This window comes from Pongo pygmaeus, chromosome 19, assembly GCF_028885625.2.
Source record: "Pongo pygmaeus isolate AG05252 chromosome 19, NHGRI_mPonPyg2-v2.0_pri, whole genome shotgun sequence".
Lineage (NCBI taxonomy): Eukaryota > Metazoa > Chordata > Mammalia > Primates > Hominidae > Pongo > Pongo pygmaeus.
Window position 1 is genome coordinate 63,757,476 of NC_072392.2, and position 20,073 is coordinate 63,777,548.

The following is a 20,073-nucleotide window of genomic DNA, read 5'->3' on the forward strand; positions in this document are numbered from 1 at the left end:
TCCTCATCTGGTACTGAGCTCCCTGTTAACTTTCTTTACTCTTGGTTTTAGCATTTCCATTTCCTTGAATGTGCCAGAACTCTGTCCTCTGGGTCTTCGTACAGGTTGTTCCTTAGGCCTACCATACTCATTTCCAAACTTTTCACTTAACTAAGAATTGTGGGCCTCAGCTTTAATGCTACCTGAAGCTTTCTCTAATCCCCATTTAAATTAGTTCTGTTATAAACTTTCAAGTTGCCATATTCTTTCATAACAACACAAATTGTAAACATGTATTTGGTGATTTGTCTAATTTCTGTATCCATGCTACATTTAACCTCTGTGAGGACAAGGGAGCATGTTTCGTGTTCAAAATTATAAATTAGCCCAGTCATAGTCCCTGGCACATAATATTGAAATTAATGAGTCGTGTGTATCTTCATAAACATACTGTTTGTCCTGGTAGAGCAGAAATTGTCAACCTGGGGTTCATGGACAACCAGTGATGTGAAAAAACCCAGTAATTTCCTGCAAGATTCTGTGCTTTTCCTTGGAGAGAAGTCCCTGAATTTCATGGGACTTTCAAAAGAACTGAGACATTCTGACCCCCAGAAAGAAAGACCCATCACAGTGGTAAAAGAGTTCCAAAGCTTCACCTCTCCAGCTTTTTACTGTCCCTCCCATCTCCAGTATCTGTGACGCTGCCGTATCTACATACAGCGATCTCCTAATTTGAATATAATCAAGAACTTTTCCACTACCTGTTTGGATGGAGAAACTGATAAAAAAAAAAAAAATGTTTCTAGAAAGCATACCTAGTTAAGTGCCAGTTTCTTAAACCACTAATATGATCAGTGATATATCTACTCTATCAGGCAGAATGACTTAGAGAAATTTCTCAAACCTGAGTTAGGAAAATATACATAGTGGACTCCTAAGTCCCTTAACATCTGCTCATAAATTAAGTCAACCATTAAATTGAGGGATTAAACCAGGGACCAGAATATCAAATGTCTACACATGTCAGCCAAAGGAGATGCAGAGGGTTGGGTGGGGCTGGAAGCAGATAGGAGGGGTCTCCAGGGACTATAGGAGTACAATCAACTTGAGTAATCACCTGCTTTTTTCCACATACCCTGTGTGGAATGCAGCCAGCTAGCTGGTTTAAACCAGCTCATGACAGACCTCAGCAATTTACAGATGGATCTCGGTGTACTTTCCTCATTACCATGCTAATATCTTCACCCTGGGAGATGGTATAGCTTCATTACCGTAACATGTGACCTGTGTGCTGAAATAACGACTCACTGCATCTGCACAACTGCAACCCCTCTCCATGCAATGACATACCCTCTTCCCTCTCTATCACCCCATAAAACCCTCCTGTCACTTTCCTGCTTTGGAGACTATGCCCAGTGCTTTATTTGTGACAAGTAATAAAACTATTGCTCAAAGCCTGCATTCTTGGTTGGTTATAGTGGCTCATGCCTATAATCCCAGCACTTTGGAAGGCTGAGGCAGGAGGATTGCTTGAGCTCAGGAGTTCAAAACTAGCCTGGGCAACACAGACCCCCTTCTCTATAAAAAAGAAAAAATTAAAAGGCTGGGCACGGTGGCTTACACCTGTAATCCCAGCACTTTGGGAGGCTGAGGCGGGTAGATGAACTTGAGACCAAGAGTTCGAGACCAGCCCCTGGGCAACATGGCAAAACCCTGTCTCTACTAAAAATACAAAAAATTAGCCGGGCGTGGTGGCACATGCCTGTAGTCCCCAGCTACTCAGGAGGCTGAGGCATGAGAATTGCTTGAGCCTGGGAGGCAGAAGTTGCAGTGAGCCATGATCACCCCCACTGTACTCCAGCCTAATGACAGAGTGACACTCAGTCTCAAAAAAATAAATTAGCTAGGCATGGTAGCGCACCCCAATAGTCTCAGCTACTCATGAGGCTGAGTAGGGAGGACTGCTTCAACCTGGGAAGTCAAGGTTGCAGTAAGCCATGATCATGCCACTTTATTCTAGTTTGAGTGACACAGTGAGACCCTGTCAAGAAAAAAAAAATAACCTGTGTTCTCATGGAGAGTTGTCTATTACCAGATGAATGAATCTCAGGTTTTTTTAGGGGTAACAAGTCTGGTACCCCAGATGAGACCAGGGTTGAGCCCAGACTTGACCTCCCTTATAGGCTCCTGGCAGGCAAAGCAGTGGGGTATTGGAAGCATGCCTGGGCCAACTCACCTCAGTTGCCAAGAGGGAGACTAGAGAAGGGCCTTGGGACCCCCGACCTGGTGTCTAGTGTAGTCCACTGACCAGCACCACAAGACCTCTCTGGGAGAGTGGAAGCGGCTACTTAGAGCCCAGACCTTTTGCTCGGTGCTTCTTCGAAGCAGCAGCTCCATGAACTACTAAAAGAGTGGTCTGGGTTTTGATCATTAGGATTCTGGATTGTCAGGATTGGGACCTTGGTCAAGGGATCCAGGATTGTTGAGAAAAAGAAGTTCCTTCTTTCAGGTCTGAGAGACTGAGAGACATCACCATCATTTTAACAAGGGGAATCCCCACCACAAAGACAAAGATGCTTGTCTTCAGGATTTGTTCCCAATCTGGTATAATTGTAGGGCTCAATATTCTTACTTGTCTGTGGCCTGAATGAATATGAAGTCTGGATTCCTCTACCCTCAGTCTGTGGCAGCCCCTAAAATTCAGGCTTTGTTTTGCAGCAGTCACAGAAGGACTGCTGTTAGTTTGATGAGGAGACCAAGTTTCAAAGGGGGCAGTTTTGGTGGGATCATGATCCCTGGAACCAGAATGCAGTGATACAAAGGTTACATGAACAGTGTGTGTGCTTTCTCTGAGGAAACACCTCACTCGATTGATTTACCTACCTCCCCACCACCTGAGTTGGATCCAGAACTACTTCACTGTCTCCATGAGATCTCCTGGGAGGCTGCCCAGACTGAACATGATCCAGGGAAAGGAAATCTCTGTTATCCTCTCAGCTTCCCAGGACCTCCGGATGGCTTTGCATGGTGGCAAGCAAAGAGGACCAGAAGTATTCAAGCTGAGTTGTGGGATTTGTGTCATCATTAATCTCCAGAGTTTGGAAGCCCCTCAAACTGTGTGTAGAGACCCTAGAATGTTGTGAACTAGGTCTTGGAAGGAGAGCTTGTTAGGGTGCCTCCTCTGGCAATGGAAACTGCATATCCACACATGACCAAAAAGCAAATGATATATTACTGTAATACAGCCTGGCCCCAGTATTCCCTGGGAGATCAGAAGAGATGGTCTGAACATGGGTCACTTACTGCAATTCTCCAATTGGACTTATTTTGCAAGAAACATGGTAAATGGGAAGAAATACCCTATATGCAATGTTTTATGGCCCAACGTTTTATGGCCCTCTATCAAAACCCTGCCCTGCAGATGAAATGCAGAATATGTAAATTGGCCAAAGGGAACTATATTGCCAATTCTAGAAGCCTCTGGAGAGGAAGCATCAGTCATGTGGGGGCCTATAGGGAAGGGAACAAGTAAGAAGAGTCCCTTTATTTCCCCCTCCAAGAGAAGTGAGGCCCTCTAACTCTACTTGGGGACTGGAACCTTGGCCAATACAGGGGCATAGTCCACCTTCTTGGAAATGGTGCCCTCTGCACCTCCAGGGAAAAGCAAGGGCCTGTTCTGTATTTGTCGGGCCCTCCAAACTGCAGAGCCAGCTGTGGCTCCTGCTATGGTAATAGCAGGCCACTGTTGTACTCTTCTTTGCCAGGGAGCATCACTCATAGTGGGAATGCATATAACCCTGGAGGGTGACTGTTGCCACTCAGAGCATGCCTGTTGGAGAAAGAAGTTTTGCTCGGGTCTATGTGTTTTTTAAAACTGTTGACTTGTATAACTGGAAATCCCATAGTAAGGGCTTATGGGTGAGCCCACAAGAGTTCGTAACTCTCATATGGAGAATATTCTCCACACATAACCCTACCTGGCCAGGTGTGCAGACCGTAACAGCAACCCTGCTTACAGCAGAAGATAAATCTGTCACCATGGCCAAAACTAAGGAGGAGGCAGACAATATGTGTGCTGATAACCTGGTGACCTGGCCCCTTGAGGTGTCAGTCCCAATAGCCAACCCAAACTGGGACCCCAGTGATGACAAGAATCAAGAACGGCTTCATCATTATAGCAATATGCTTCTCAGAGGTATAAGGGAAGCAAGCCAGCCCCTGGTCAATTGGGGAAATCTCAGAGAAATAGAACAAGGCCCTAATGAAAATCCATCAGCATTCCTGAATTGATAATAAGAATGCCTCCAGAATTACACCCCTTGGGACCCAGATGACCCAAAAGCCGAGTAGTACTTTAATCCCACTTCATCTCTCAGCCCCAGATATTCAGAGAATAAAATTCCTATTGATCAAAACCTGTGTCCTTGTGGAGAGTCAGATATCTGTTACTATCCAGGTGAATGAACCCTGGGTTTTTTGGGTGGTAACAGGGCCTGAGGGGCTGCAGAGCCTACCTGTGTAAAGGAGATAGCTACTACTCAGCCCCAGCCCATAGCTAGCACGTAAAAATTCAGGCTTTGTGTTGACAGAGTATCTAAATGATCTAGAAGTCTAGATTTTTTATTTTCAAATATCCGAGTTTTCAGCTGTTGGCAACTGTGGTCTTATGAGACATACTGGTTTTGGTCTAAGGTTCCTGGCTCACAACTCCCATAGCCCTTGTTACACTCTTTTGTTATAATGTTGGGTGTGTCAGGCCTTAGGAGCCAGCCTCTGGAAGCAGAATCTCTCTAACCTTCTCCAGTCCTCCTTTCACCTGCCCCAAGGCACCACTCTAATCGCCCACCTTTTTGACTGTGGGTCATAAGAGCCTCCCTAGAGAGGGTCCTGCCCTATACCCTGGGGGAAGGAATGCTGACATCAAGAAGCTTCCATTAAATACCCTAGAGGACTGGGTTGGAGTTGGGGGTGAGTCAGGTCAGTTTCTGGATAGCTGAACACGTGGAGGTACGTGGAGGGTGGGACTCCAGGGAGGGCACGGAAACTCCATGGCCTTTTCCGCATGCCTCGCACTGTGCATCTCTTCATCTGCATCCTTTGCAATGTCCTTTGTAATAAACCAGTAAATGTAAGTATTTCCCTGAGTTCTGCGAGCTGCTCCAGCAAACTAATCAAACCCAAAGAGGCAGTCATGGGAACCCCAACTTGAAGCCAGTCAGTCCTAAGTTTAGAGGCCCAGGCTTATGACTGGTGTCTGGGGAGGGAGGTGTGGGGGTGGTGGGGACTGAGCTCTCAACCTGTGGGGTCTGACACTATCTCCAGGTAGATGGCGTTGGAATTGAATCACAGGACACCCAGCTGGTGTCCATTGTAGAATTCATTGCTTGCCTGCTGATAGAGATAAATCCTCACATATTTGGGGGTCACAGAAGTCTCTGCATTCATTGTTATATAAGAGTGAGAGCCAAGGAAAAACATGGTTGAGAGTTTCCCAAACCAGCAATTAATTTTTAAAATGCACATTTTAAATTCTGCACAGGTCAAAAACAAAAAAAACAAAAAAAAAACCGCAAGCAAGATACAGTCTGTAGTCTGTCAGTTTCTGAACAATGATTTCCAATAAACGTCCTTTAATAATTTTTAACAATTTGGGGGGTAACCTTCAGTCACTCAAAGTATATTAAAGTTCTTATGACCTTACCATTCCATTAATATTTATATATCTTGACAAATACGAAATCATAAAAGAATGTTGCTGTAAGGATTTTAAGTAAAAAGTAATTGTTGTACTAATGCTTTAGAAGACTAAAAACAAGTTATAAGATTTTTTTGGATCAGTTCTTAAAGAGCAGCTAAAATATTCCATCAATGTGGCATAAACTTATGTCACCAATCAGTGACTAGTACCCTTCTCAAGCTAAAGAGAACATGACTTTCTGCCAAGGGATCTATGAGGAGTCCATTAAGCATGTTAGTTCCAGTTATTTCTTAACATGCAACCCCAGCATTTTTATTTTTTAGTCACAAGGCCGGAATGATAAGACCATTAAGAGTAACAGCTGCCATAAAACCTCATAAGGCATTTTTAATAAGGCCATCAATTTCTGCCAAGACCTAAACAAAGTTAAATGTACAACCAAGACCTGTTAGCTCTGCTATCAAAGGGAACCAAGACAAAAAATAAATTAATCATTTTGTAAATGACTTACTCTGTAGTGACAGCAGGAGCTAAGGGATCAAACTCCATTACCTCGTAGTAATTAGGTGGCTGGAGATCACTTTTTGTCATCGCTTTAGGCAAAAAAAGAGACCAGTAAACATACATTGTGCTTTTCGAGGAGTACACGCAATTGATATTCTTTTTATAATTTAGACTTCAAATATTAGATCCTAATAAACACAACCAAAACAGACTGGTGTTCCAATGCTACTCCCAAGTTCAATAAATCTGTATATAACAAAAAGTTTCCAAACCTCAACTAAAGATTCATTTACCTTAGCATTCAAAACACAATACTCAGTTTAACACAAGCATTTTTACAGTCTCTTCTAAGTCAGTCATAATGGTATCTGCCCTGAATTTGATTCATTAGCTTAAAAATACAAAAGAGCACCTCTAATTTCTCCTATTTTCAGTTACCAATGAGATCTCTGGCAGACTCATATATTCTCATAAGTTTCCTTATTTGATGCAAATAATAAGGTCCCATGTACCTGGATGATTGCTGGGCAAAGGTGGCAGACTCTGGTTTGATGGTGCTGCTGCAATGGTTTGTAGACTAACTGGCTGTAGAAACACTGAATTTGAATGTTCCAGAAACTGAAGAAAGCATAACACATGTTCATATAAACATTCTACATTAAGCTTTTCTGTTATTAGTGAGACTCCTACACTTCCAAGTACATTGTTCCAAGAACCATATACTTTGAACTGGACAAGAAAGAAGTCGTTTTTAATTATTACTTTAGTTTTTTTAGGTGATAATCACTTATGAGATTTACTACTTTTCTGCTGGGCACGGTGGCTTATGTCTGTTATCTCAGCAATTTGGGAGGATGAGGCGGGAGGATTACTTGAGCCCAGGAATTCAAGATCAGCCTAGGCAACAGCAAGACCCCAGCTCTACAAAAAAAAAAAAAAAAAAAAAAAAAAATTAGCTGGGCATGGTGGCTCACACCTGTAGTGCCAGCTACCCCAGAGACCAAGGCAGGAGGATCACTTGAGCCTAGGGGTTTGAAGCTGCAGTGAGTTATGATCACACGATCATGCTATATATTCTAGCCTAGGTGACTGAATGACACCCTGTCTCAAAAACAACAAGAATTTACTATATTTTTGTCTGGTTTTATGCCTAATGCACCCCATTTCCCATAGAAACTGTGAAAAAAAAAACACATATTGCTTTTAAAAATGAAGCAGATTCAATGGCTCAGGCCAGATTCTCTGTTGTTTCACTCTGAATATAAAATCTCAGCCTTGAGTAGGAAAAAAAAATTTTAAATCTACAGAGAGGCACTCAGTGACACAACAAAATCAGGATTGATAAAATATTAAAATCTTAATTAGAAATATCTCTCCTCATAATTTTCCTTATTCACTCCACAAATATATCCTGGCCACCTACCAGCTGCCAGGCACTATTAATAAAGCAATAAACAAAGCAGACCAAGTTCCTCCCCTCATGACTCAGACAATCAACAAATGTGAACAGATATCCAATGGCATGTGCTCTAATATAAAAGCAGAGTAGTGGGTGGGAGAGAGACTGGGGTGGAATACTGCTCTAATAAGTCGTGGTCAGGAAATGTCTCATCACTGGGGACGTTTAAGCAGAGCCTGACTAAAGTGAGTCTTGTGGTTACTGGAGAGGACACAAGTTCACAGTCTCTGAAGTGGGGGCGGCCAGTGTGGTTGGAATAGAGTGAGCCAAGGTAGAGAGGGGCAGGAGGTGAGCCTGGAGAGGTGACAGGTGCGGTCAGATCAGCATTTCAGGCATTTACTGAGTAAAATGGAGTGAGGAAGAAAATCACAGGTGGGTTTTGAGCAAATGAGTGACATAATATGATTTTACTTTTTAAAAAAGAATGCCCCCGTTTTTGTTTTGAGAACAGATTATGAGGTGGGTGGGAGGGATGCAAAAGGAGGCAAAGGTTGAAACAGGGCTTCCCTTAGAGGTCACTGCAATGTCCATCTGATGGTGACTTGGACTAAGATGCAGAAGTGGAGGTGGTGAGAAGTGGCTGGATAATTGACATATTTTAAAAGTAAAAGGCAAAAGTAAAAGTAAAAAGGTGGATGTCAAGCACTATTACCCAAGGTTTTTGACCTATGCAGCAAAGAGTAGAGTGGCCATTGACTGAGGTGGCAAATCTGCAGGAAACGCAGGTTGAGAGTGGAGACTAGGAAGAAATCAAGAGGAGACATTAAGTGGAAAGTAGATATATGAGTTCTGAGTTTAGAGAAGGGGTCTGGGCTACAAGAGATACAAACTTGCAGGTTGTCAAAAATTGAATGGTTATTTCAAGATATGAGACCAAAAGACCACAGAGGAATGAATGTAGATAGAGAAGTCTGAAGCCTGATCCCTGGGGTCTCCAACAAGGAAAGGTCAGTAGAGGAGGAAGAGCCAGCAAAAGAGATGAAGAAGAAATGAAAGTGAGGCAGGAGAAGAACCAAAGTGACTGGTGTCTGAAAGCCATGTGTGCAAGAAGGAGGAAGTGATCAACTTTGTCATTTGTTGCTGATAAATTAGATAAAATGAGGGACTATGGAACTGCAGTTCTAAATTTCACAATACAGAAAGTCACCAGTGACCTTGACAAGAGTTATGTCCATAGAGTGGTAGAAGAGCATGTCTGAAGTCTGTGAAAGAGAATACAAGGAAAGGAAGTGGAGATAGCAAATACAAACTCCAAAAAAATTTTGATCCTTAACCATCTTGCTAACAGGGGCTGCGCATCAACACAATACTGAGCAGAACATGGGAATTAATGACCATGAGTTCTCTTCTGGCCACAATAATCTGCTGACTAGATTCACTGCTAGAAAAGAGTTTTGTTACTTACGTTATCATATGCATGGCTTGAGGTGAGGTTTTGGCTGGTCCTTTGGGCAAACCTAGGATAGTGTGATAACACAGAACGATTACCCTACAGTGAGAACACAAATGCAAAAAGTAAGATAATTTTCCTAGTCTAAAAACAAAACCTAAAAGGTACCTTCAGATTGCATAAAATGTCATTTTGTAATAACTATTTATAAAACAATTGGTTTTAGTGCACATCAGGTTATGATGCCATGGGTGGTGGGAGCCCTGAGACTGTGGAGTGTGCACAGAACACTAAGAACAGAGCCTTTAGTCTTTCCATCAGAGTAGCTACCACCCCGTCGTTTCTTAAAGGATGAGTAGTAGTATAGAACACAGGTTAAGAAGAAAGCTGTGAGGTCTCCGGTCCAGGATAAAGCGGAGCAAACGTACTGCACTCTGTCTCTCCACTGAATGTCACTTAAAGGTGGATGGAATGCATAGAGCAAGTATTTGAGGACTCTGAATAATAGGAGCAGCCTGATTGGGAAAGAAGACCAGAATTCAAGTATCACTGAACTGTTGGTGAATTTACCGTTTTTTGCCCCTTCATATTTCCTGACCAAATGCAATGCAGCCTGAACCCCAGACATCAATGAGAACAGACAGAGCTCTAGGAGAAAGCTTCTCATTCTCACTCAAGAAGCAGGAAAGGGGAACAATCCTAACACTCAGAATGTGGAAATCTCTTGTCCCTTTTTTGTTCTCTTCTCTCTGTTTTCTCACAACCCAAACCACAGGCAACCCCAAAGTGGCTGTAGCAACAGCAGAGGCAATGGGACTTGTAGGAAATTGAAACAGTGAGAAGAATCTTCCTCTTCAATAGGAGCTGTGATACCCACAGCTTTTTTCCTTTCTGTCCTGCCATTTAGTCACAGACATAAGCATAGTCAAGGAAATATGTGGTATCATAGGGTAACTAAAGCTCCAGCTTTATGACTGGAGAAGCAAAAAGGGGAGTCCCAGGAAACTAGAAAGTACCAGATAAATCATGATGATGGAGGACTCTGGAAAACAACCTCATGAAGTTGTTTATGAAATACTGAGCTCACCCCCTGACCTGGGCATGCATGGATCCCATCTCAGTCACGATGCCAAAAACGGTGAGAAGTGAACAAACAACCTGCCGTCTGGACCTTAGAATGACCAAAGGATGGAACATACATGAGACATACTTGAATGGCACTGCAAAGGCTTTGAAAATGTAGCTGACATTGGAGCCACTGCCCATAGAAGAAGGCTAAAATTGTGGAATGAATCTAGCCAGGTTGTTTACATACTAAAATCAAAATATCAACATTCTTGATATGATTTAAATTAAGACCAAGAGTCTCCTAATAAAACATTAAAAATGCCCAAGATAGAATCCAAAATTATGAGGCATATGAAGAATCATGAAAATTTCAACTTGCACGAGAAGACAGTAACAGATATCGATGCCAAGAGGACACAGATGTTGACATTATCTCAGAGATATTTAAGGCAGCTATTGTACACATGCTCCAAAGAACTGCAATCTTTAAAAAAAAAAAAAAAAACTGAAAAATAGAAAGTCTCAGCAAAAACACAAGATATAAAGAACCAAAATGAAATTTCAGAACTAAAAACGACAATAACTGAATTAAAAAAATAAACTTAACAGAATGAGCTCAATAGCAAAATGGAAATGACAGAGGAAACAGTCAGTGAACTTGAACATAAATCACAGAAAGTGTCCAGTCTAAACAGAAGCAAAGAGTAAAACAAAGAAACAAACAAACAGGACCCCAAACACCTATGAGACAATGGCACAGGTCAAAATTTGTGTCATCAGGGTTCCAGCAGGAGAGCAGAAAGGCTGTAGTTCTGAAAAAAAGAAAGACTAAAAACATCACAAGTTTGGTGAAAGACATAAAGCCACAAACCACATTCAAGAAGTTCCATTAGTGGTTAAATGGTGGCCCCCCAAAAGCTATGCTCATGTCCTAATTCTCAGAACGTGTGAATGTTATGAATGTTATCTTAATTGGAAAAATAGTCTTTGCAAATGTAACTAAGGATCTTAAGATGAGGATACCATCCTGCATTATCTGGGTGGGCCATAAATCCAATGACAAATCACCTTAGAAAGGCAGAGGGAGATTTGCGACACATACAGGAAAAAGCCAGGTGAAGGTACAGGCAAGAATTGGAGTGACATGACCAAAGGTAAGAAATCCAAGGAGTACCCACAAGTCATCGGAATCTGGAAGAGGCAGGGAACAGATTTCCCCGTAATAGTTGTGGAGGGAGTGTGACTCGGCTGAATTTCAGACTTCTTGCCTCCAGAACCGTGAGATAATAAATTTCTGTGGTTTTAAACTACCCAGTTTGCAGTCATTTGTTATGACAGCCCCAGGAAACTAATACATTCAGCCAACCCCCAAGAGAAAGAAACAAAAGAAATCCATACCCCACATATTGTAATCAAACTGTTCAAAATTAGATAAAAAGAAAAATTATTTAAAGCAGACAGAACCACAATATATTATCTATAGAAGAACTGCAACTCAGATGAATGAAGATTTTTCACTAGAAACCATTTAGGCTAGAAAAGAGTGGTACAGCCTTTTAAAACTGCTGAAGGAATAGAAGTGTGAGCCCCATATTCTGTATTCACTGTTAATATCCTTCAGGAACAGACAAAATAGAGGCATTCTCACATGAAGTAAAACTAAGAGACTTTACCGCCAATAGACCTGCTTTAAAAGAACTGATAAAGAAAATTCTTCAGAGAGAAGGGAAATTATACCAGAAGAGAATAGTAAGAGAAATGGTAAACATTGAGTAAATATAATAGACTATTTTTCTCTTCTTGAATTTTTTTTTCTTTCTTTTTTTTTTTTTTTTGAGATAGAGTCTTGCTCTGTCGCCCAGGCTGGAGTGCAGTGGCACGATCTTGGCTCACTGCAACTTCTGCCTCCCGGGTTCAGTCAATTCTCATGCCTCAGCCTCCCGAGTAGCTGGAATTACAGATGCACACCACCACGCCCGGCTAATTTTTTCTATTTTTTGGTAGAGATGGGGTTTCACCATTTTGGCCAGGCTGGTCTCAAACTCCTGGCCTCAAGTGATCCACCCACCTCGTCCTCCCAAAGTGTTGGGATTACAGGCATTAGCCACCATGCCCGGCCACTTCTTGAATTCTTTACAATATATCTCAGGGTTGTAAGCAAAAATTACATCATCTGTTAGTGGTTTCTTTTCAACGTATAGAGGAGTAATATATAAGATAACTATTATAGAAAAGGGGAATCTATATGGTGATAAGGTTTTTACTTCCTTTTATTTATTTATTTTTTTGAGACAGAGTCTCTTTCTGTCACTCAGGCTGGAGCGCAGTGGCTGTAATCTCGGCTCACTGCAACCTCCGCCTCCCAGGTTCAAGAGATTTCCCTGCCTCAGTCTCTGAGTAGCTGGGATTACAGGTGCCTGCCACCACGCCCAGCTAATTTTTTGTATTTTTAGTAGAGACAGGGTTTCACCGTATTAGCTACGATGGTCTCGATCTCCTGACCTCGTGATCTGCCCACCTCAGCTTCCCAAAATGCTGAGATTACAGGCGTGAGCCACCACACACGGCCCAGGTTTTTACTTTCAAGTAGTAAAGAATTGATTTTAGGTAGACTGAAAAATAAGCATCCTGCAATCACTAAAGCAAACTCTCTTTATATATGTGTGTGTACATGTATATGTAAATATATATACATATATATATTTTGCTAACAAAATTAGCAAAATAACAGGAACAGAATCAGCTACTTTAAACCACATTATTTACCAAGCAACTTTATTTCACACACACACACAAACACACACACACACACACACACCCCCCATTATACAAAGATACAGTCAAAATCACAATAAACTAAAATGGAGCACTAAAAATATTCTAATAATCCAAAAGAAAGCAGGAAAAAGGAAACAGAAAAAAAGGAACACATAGAAAAACTATATAACGGTAGACCTAAACTCTACATACAATTAAATTAAATGTAAATTGCCTAACATATCAATTAAAATAAATTATGAGAATACATAAAAATGCATGAACCAACTATAGGCTATTTCTAAGAAACTTCTAATCTTTTAGTACAGTTAAGTTACAAGTAAAATGCAGAAGAAAATATACCAGGCAACCACTAAAAAAGAAAGCTAGAGTGGCTATATTACTATCAAAATCAACATCAGGACAAAGAAAATTATGAGGGACAAAGAAGGGCATTACATAATGACAAAAGACTCAATCAACCAATAAGATCCAACATAGCTGAATGCATGAGCTTCAAAACACATAAAGCGAATACCAACTTAATACAATCTCTTCTAGAAAGATTACGTATTGTATAATTCTACTTAGATGACATTCTCAAAGACAAACTATAACAATAAATTCCTGGTTGCTGCAGATTGAGGGTCAGGGTACAAGGGTGTGACTATAAAGGAATAACACATGGGAGTTTTGTTGAGTGACGGAACTCTTCTGTATCCTGACTGTGGTGGTAGTTATTTGAATCTATACGTATGTTAAAATAAATAAAACTGTACACCAAACCAAAAAAAAGGTCAATTTTAGTATATGAAAATTTTAGAAATAAAATTAAAGTACAAAACTAAAAACAAAAAGAAGTTACTGAAATCAGAATTTGATTTTGAATCCCATTTAAATTTGAATCCTGTCTCAGTACTAGCTGGGCAACCGCTGGCAAGTTAATCTTCCTCAGCCTTGGTTTCCTCATGTTTGAAATGAAAATGATGGTGGCACGTACCTCATAGGTTTGTTAAGTAATTAGTAAGCATTTCTATACTTCTTAGCTTGTTGCCTGTTAGTAAGTGGGCCATAAATATGGCCTATGGGCCGGGCACAGTGGCTCATGCCTGTAATCCCAGCACTTCGGGAAGCCGAGGTGGGCAGATCACCTTAGGTCAGGAGTTTGAAACCAGCCTGGCCAACATGGTGAAACCAGGTCTCTACTAAAAATACAAAAAAAAAAAAAATTAGCCAGGTGTGGTGGCGGGTGCCTGTAATCCCAGCTACTTGGGGGGCTGAGGCAGGAGAATCGCTTGAACCTGGGAGGTGGAGGTTGCAGTTGGCCAAAATCAAACTACGGCACTCCAGTCTGGGCGACAAAGCAAGACTCTGTCTCAAAAAAAAAAAAAAAAAAACCTATTTTTTATCCTGTCTTCTTTGTTATTGTTTTTTAAGGATTCTTTCTGTTATGAAAAACTGCATCACCCACTTTTTCTGTGATGGTGAATAAATTAAACTGTAAACACAAAGGGATAGAAAAAATCTTAACATTGTAAGACATTTTAATGGCTGATTTTGCCTCTCACAAGTGATCTTAGGCATATGATTTAAACTAGGTACACGCCCTCGAATCTTGGTATAGATATCCATCATAGGGTTTCTCAATGTATGATAGGAAAACCACTGCATTATGATCCTCCTGGAATGCATGTTAGATTCTTGCTGCTGAATCAGAGTTTCTGGGGACCAGCAATTTGACATTTTGACAGTCACCCAAATGATTTTTGTGCATACTGAATTATTAGATCCAAGTAGGTTACAGATTAAAACAGGCAGCTATTAGCTGAAATTTGACTTTTAGTGAATTTTATAGACACTTGTTGTACTGGGATTTTATCTGTATTATTCTTTCTCACATTACCCAACAAGATTAGCAAGATAACGCAAACAGAATCAGCTACTTTAAACCACATTATTTACCAAGCAACTTCAATCTGCCTACATTTCAACATTTACTTGTATTGTATGTAGCCAAGACAAGAGGTAGCCAACCAAAGATACTGACCTAACTCAGTGGTTCATGAGAGAGCCATTGACACTTAATCATTTCCCAACACATGAGTCCTTTCTTCTCTTCTTCCCTTATATTTTGCTCTTTTTTCTTCCCAGTTTGATTCTTCTTTCTCATTTTCCTCCCTCTGCCCCTCCCCCTTTTAAATATAGAAAAGTAATTCAGTGATTGGGTACACAAGTATTTAAACAAAACACTAGGGAACTTTTTAAAAAATCTAAATCCACTGATACAAACACACTGCCAAAATATGTTAAGTGAAAAACAAAAGCAAGGTTCAGAACAGAGTGATAGTATGCTGCATTTTATTGAATAACGGAGAAAGAAACTCATATTCGTATTTGCCTAAAGACACTATGGAAGGATAAATCAGAACCTAACAAAGTAATTATCTGGGTGGGAGTAGAGCGTGACACTAGGGAAAAGGAGAGAGGGAGGATGAAGAGGGAATGAACAAGAATTGTCTTATACAACTTTTTATATTGTTTTAATATCTGAATAATGAAAATATATTGCCTATTATCTAAAACATATACACTTAAAAGGAAAAAAGCTATTGACATTGGCATAAGGCAAATTCAACTGCTATTTATTCTATCCTGCCTCTTCTGGAACTTACATAACCACTCTTTCACTCTTTTTCAGTTTTTTCCTTCCTGTATCATTCTTGTTTCTTTATGTGAATAGAGGCAAATATTAATATATATTCTTATTTCCAACTTTCTTACACAAATGCAATATATTACACACACACTACTTAGCACCTTTTTTTTCCTACTTAGCAATAAATATATTGGTGATTATTACTTTTATCCCCCAGCTATATAGTAATATGTTGTACAGATGTTTATTTAACCAGTCCCCAACTGATGGATATTTGAGTTGTTTCCAATTACTTGCTATTGCCCAAAATGTTGTCTTTACAACATTTTGTAAACACCTAATTGTGTATTTTGTGTATTTTGTAATCTTGTAAACACCTAACTGTGTATAAGTGCGGTATAAGTTTCTACAGATAAGACTGCAGATTCAAAGAAATAAATGCATTTATAATTTTAATAGATATTGCCACTTGCCCCTATAAGAGGTACATAATTTTGTCATAGTAACTGTCTTTCCATAGCCAACAAAGTATGTTATGAAATATTGGGACTTTTGCCAACCTGGGAAGTAGAAAACAATTTCTTATTAGACTTTAATTTACATTTCTCTATAAGTTGAACATCATTGCATATGTTTATAGGTCATTAATATTTCTTTATAATATTGGACTATCAGAAAACCTTGTAATCCTACCACTTTGGGAGGCCGAGGCATGTGGATCGCTTGAGCCCAGGTGTTTGAGACCAGCCTGGGCAACATGGCAAAACCTCACCTCTACTAAAAACACAAAAATTAGTTGGGCATTGGGGCATACTCCTATAATTCCAGCTACTCAGGAGGTTCCAGCTACTCCATCAGGTTTGATTAGTCCAATTTTAATACTGGACTATCAGTCCATCAGACTTGCTACTTACTGGCTATACAAACTTGGGCAAGTTCTAGTTCCTTCAATAGAGAAATAACCAAGAAATCTCAGTCTCTTTTCCTGTATGATGGGAATAATGATAACACGCTGGTGCAGTGGCTCACTTTAGGAGGCCAAGGCAGGAGGATCACCTGAGGCCTGGAGTTCAAGACCAGCTTGGGCAACAAAGTGAGATCCCATCTCTACAAAAAATTTTAAAAATTAGCTTAGCCCAGTATGGTGGTGCACACCTGTAGTCCCAGCTATTAAGAGGTTGAGGTGGGAGTATCCCTTGGGCCCAGGAGTTTGAGGCTGCAGTGAGTTATAATGGTGCCACTGTACTCCAGCCTGAGTGACAGAGCAAGACCCTGATGTAACATCACTGACCTAAGTACTTTAGTGAAGATTAGATGAAATAAAAATAGCTTAACTGAGTGCCTGCCACACAGCAAGTGCCCTGTAATTGATGGGGCCATTACTCTTAATTTTGAACCTCATTGCTCTTCTGCCTCCTTTATCATCGTATTTCCCCTGTTCTCCCCCATGTCCTGTTACTACTTAAAAATAAACAGAGACAATTTATTGAAGGCTTACTATGTACAAAGTGCTATATTAGGAGTTTTGCATATAGCATCTCACTGAATCTTTGTAAGAATCCTAGAAAACATTCTTAGAAGAAAAATGAACATTTACAGTGGCTAAATAGCTCATCTAGGTTATATGGCTAGCAGGAAGTGGTGCTGAGATTCTCACTCAGGACTGTCTAAGTCTCTATTTTTTGCTATTTTGTCATGTTTTCTTTTTTTTTTTTTTGAAACAGGGTCTTGCTCTGTCACCCAGGCTGGAGTGCAGTGGCACAACCTGTACTGCACTGCAACCTCTACCTCCCAGGTTCAAGTGATTCTCATGCCTCAGCCTCCCAAGTAGTTGGAATTATAGGCATATGCCACCATGCCCAACTAATTTTTGTATTTTTACTAGAGATGAGGTTTTGCCATGTTGCCCAGGCTGGTCTCAAACTCCTGGGCTCAAGCGATCCACATGCCTTGGCTTCCCAAAGTGCTAGGATTACAGATGTAAGTCACTGCGCCCAGCCATCAGGTTTTCTTAATTGTAAGGAATCCAAATGCCATGATATTAGTTCTGCAGTGTCACTGACATACTTACGGGGGTATCTCTGTATTCTCCAAGGCTAGCAAGTCCATCTGTGGATGAAGACTGGGTTTTAAGTTGTTTGTTACATCAGAACTTGGAAGGCTGAAATCTAAAACACAAAATGGACTTGTTTGGCTTTAAAACATTTTGTCAGTCAGTTATGCTGGATTTTCTACAGTAAAAACAAAAAAAAGAAAAAAGAGAAAAAAAAAAGAAAAACCCACCAAATAAAAGAGATTAATTTAGGTATTTCTGTCACCCTAAAATCATGAGATTTCCTAGCTCTAAGAGAAATTAAAAAGCATCATTTATGATAGGTAGAGAGAGAAAGAATTTCCTTGCCATGAGAAGTTGTTGTTGTAAGGGTAACAAATATTATTGTATTGTATTTTCTAAAATCCCAAGCTGATCCAGAATGGAAAGGATTTTACATCTTGTTCTGCCTAGCACAAAAGTAAAAAGTTATAGTACATACTGAGCTCTACCTTCATCTCAAGCTCCAGTCCATAATCTTTCTTTTTTTTTTTTTTTTTTTGAGATGGAGTCTCACTTTGTCACCCAGACTGGGGTACAGTGGCACAATCTTGGCTCACCACAACCTCCACCTCCTGAGTTCAAGTGATTCTTCTGCCTCAACCTCCTGAGTAGCTGGGATTATAGGCGCCCACCACCACTCCTGGTTAATTTTTGTATTTTTAGTAGAGACAGGGTTTTGCCACGTTGGCCAGGCTGGTCTCAAACTCCTGACCTCAGGTGATCCACCTGACTCGGCCTCCCAAAGTGCTGGGATTACAGGTGTGAGCCACTGTGCCTGGCCTCCAGGCCATAATCTTAAGTGAGATACCCTAAAGGGAATAATTACTTCCCTCTCTGAAAATTCTCAATTAAAAACTCAGGAAAACTCTCCAATGTAACTGACTCTACACATCCCACTGACCTACATAAACAAGTAGCCAACATTTTAGAACTAAGTAAAGTTCTAAGAAAACCACAAATTCAGTGATACTGAATATTTTTACTCCAGAAACAGCAGATGACATATGAGAAAAACAAACTGCTTTCGGCAAAATTGGATTTCAGCATTTTTCATCATCCTTATTTTGTAATTTACCAAACCTTTGCTGGGAATAAGGACAGCAGAAGATAACAAGTTAGGTAAGATAGGTAACTCTTTTATAAATGTTTATAAAATACATTGTAAGCTTTGCTACAATGTATTTTATAAACATTAGTTTGTTAACCTTGACAACCACCCTTTAAGGCAATCATTGTTCCCATTTTATAAAGTGAGACTCTCAAAAGTTAGGTGGCTGAGAGGCGGCAGAACTGGCATTTCAACTTGGACTTCTCTGACTTTAAAGCCTGTGTTTTTCCTTCTACATTTCACAACCCTTAGTTCATACCTTGTAATCCCTGAATTTCTCCGCTTGCATCAGAGCTACTCCCTTACCTGATGCTGAGGTATAGCAGAAAAACCCAATGATAATAGTGTGTAGGTTCACAGTAGACTTTAAGTATTGGCCATTGGGCTGAACAACCTCTACAAAGCAGGCCAGGTGAATTCCATGAGATTCTAAGTGAGTAGGATGAGTTTCAAGGACCTCCTCGCCCAGACACATCCCATTGCTATACTGGGTTTGACTCAACCATTTGCCAGGAAGTAATCACATCTCCTAACATAGCGCTCTGACATTCAACCTGACTTCAGTCCTTCTTAGGTGGTATTTAATCACGTAATTAAGGAGAACTGTTTCACATCAAGCTCTTCAGCTGGTCTGAAAAGACCTGAGTGTTTATTTACTTAAGCCTGAAAGTTGATTATTCATGGTGTTGAGTTCTCCCAGAGTGGCCCTAGGCATCCGGGGACTGGGACTTAGGTCGAGGAGATCTTGAGATGGGGCAGAAGGCTCACTGGTAGTCTGAAAACAAAGCAAAAAAAAAAAAAAAAAGTGTCATGTAGTTTCTCACAGCTTTCTCCCCATACTTTCTCCTTTGTAGAGGGGAGGATCCCATTTGGATGCATTTTAAGGAAGAATTCTCCACTCAATGGGCAACATTAGTATGAATCCCATCTCACCACCTACATAGGTTCCTGCTTCTTATTAATAACTTCATAACATTAACTTTACATTAACAGTTTAACATTAACGTTAACTTAATAACATTAAGTTATTAAGGCAAGTAATCTATACCATTAAAACCACTCCAAATTATGAATGCATATCTCCCTCTTTTTAAGACTTGTTTTAGGTAAGCCTTGCTTCTTACTGTAATCGGCAAAATGTTCATTCGTTTATTTTATAACATTTCTAATCACTTACATTGGTGGCTTCCTTCTGGTTCTTATTTTGCTCCAAAATCCTTTGTTGGTTTCTAGTAAACCTGTTTAAATGATCAAAATGCATGTGTTTTTAAAAAATATATGAAAATGCTATAAAAATCTAACAATTATTAATACACAAATATTTAGGAATGAAGACAATCAGCCTCATCCTCACACAAT

General features: G+C 40.2%; 1 protein-coding gene across 10 annotated transcripts in view; it reads right to left on the bottom strand.

The window, feature by feature from the left end:
- The window catches only part of TOM1L1 (target of myb1 like 1 membrane trafficking protein), a 67,195-nt gene that overhangs the window by 3,768 nt on the left and 43,354 nt on the right, over nucleotides 1-20,073 (bottom strand). For 9 of the 10 annotated variants that reach the window (XM_054456396.2, XM_054456397.2, XM_063655851.1 and 6 more), the window contains 6 exons: nucleotides 19,892-19,952; nucleotides 19,372-19,489; nucleotides 17,583-17,679; nucleotides 9,046-9,097; nucleotides 6,694-6,799; nucleotides 6,189-6,270 (listed from right to left, as the gene is read on the bottom strand). In XM_054456396.2, the coding sequence (XP_054312371.2) occupies nucleotides 6,189-6,270; nucleotides 6,694-6,799; nucleotides 9,046-9,097; nucleotides 17,583-17,679; nucleotides 19,372-19,489; nucleotides 19,892-19,952 (516 nt within the window). The remainder of the gene's footprint in view (nucleotides 1-6,188; nucleotides 6,271-6,693; nucleotides 6,800-9,045; nucleotides 9,098-17,582; nucleotides 17,680-19,371; nucleotides 19,490-19,891; nucleotides 19,953-20,073) is intronic. The other variant, XM_063655852.1, reaches the window with a different exon arrangement.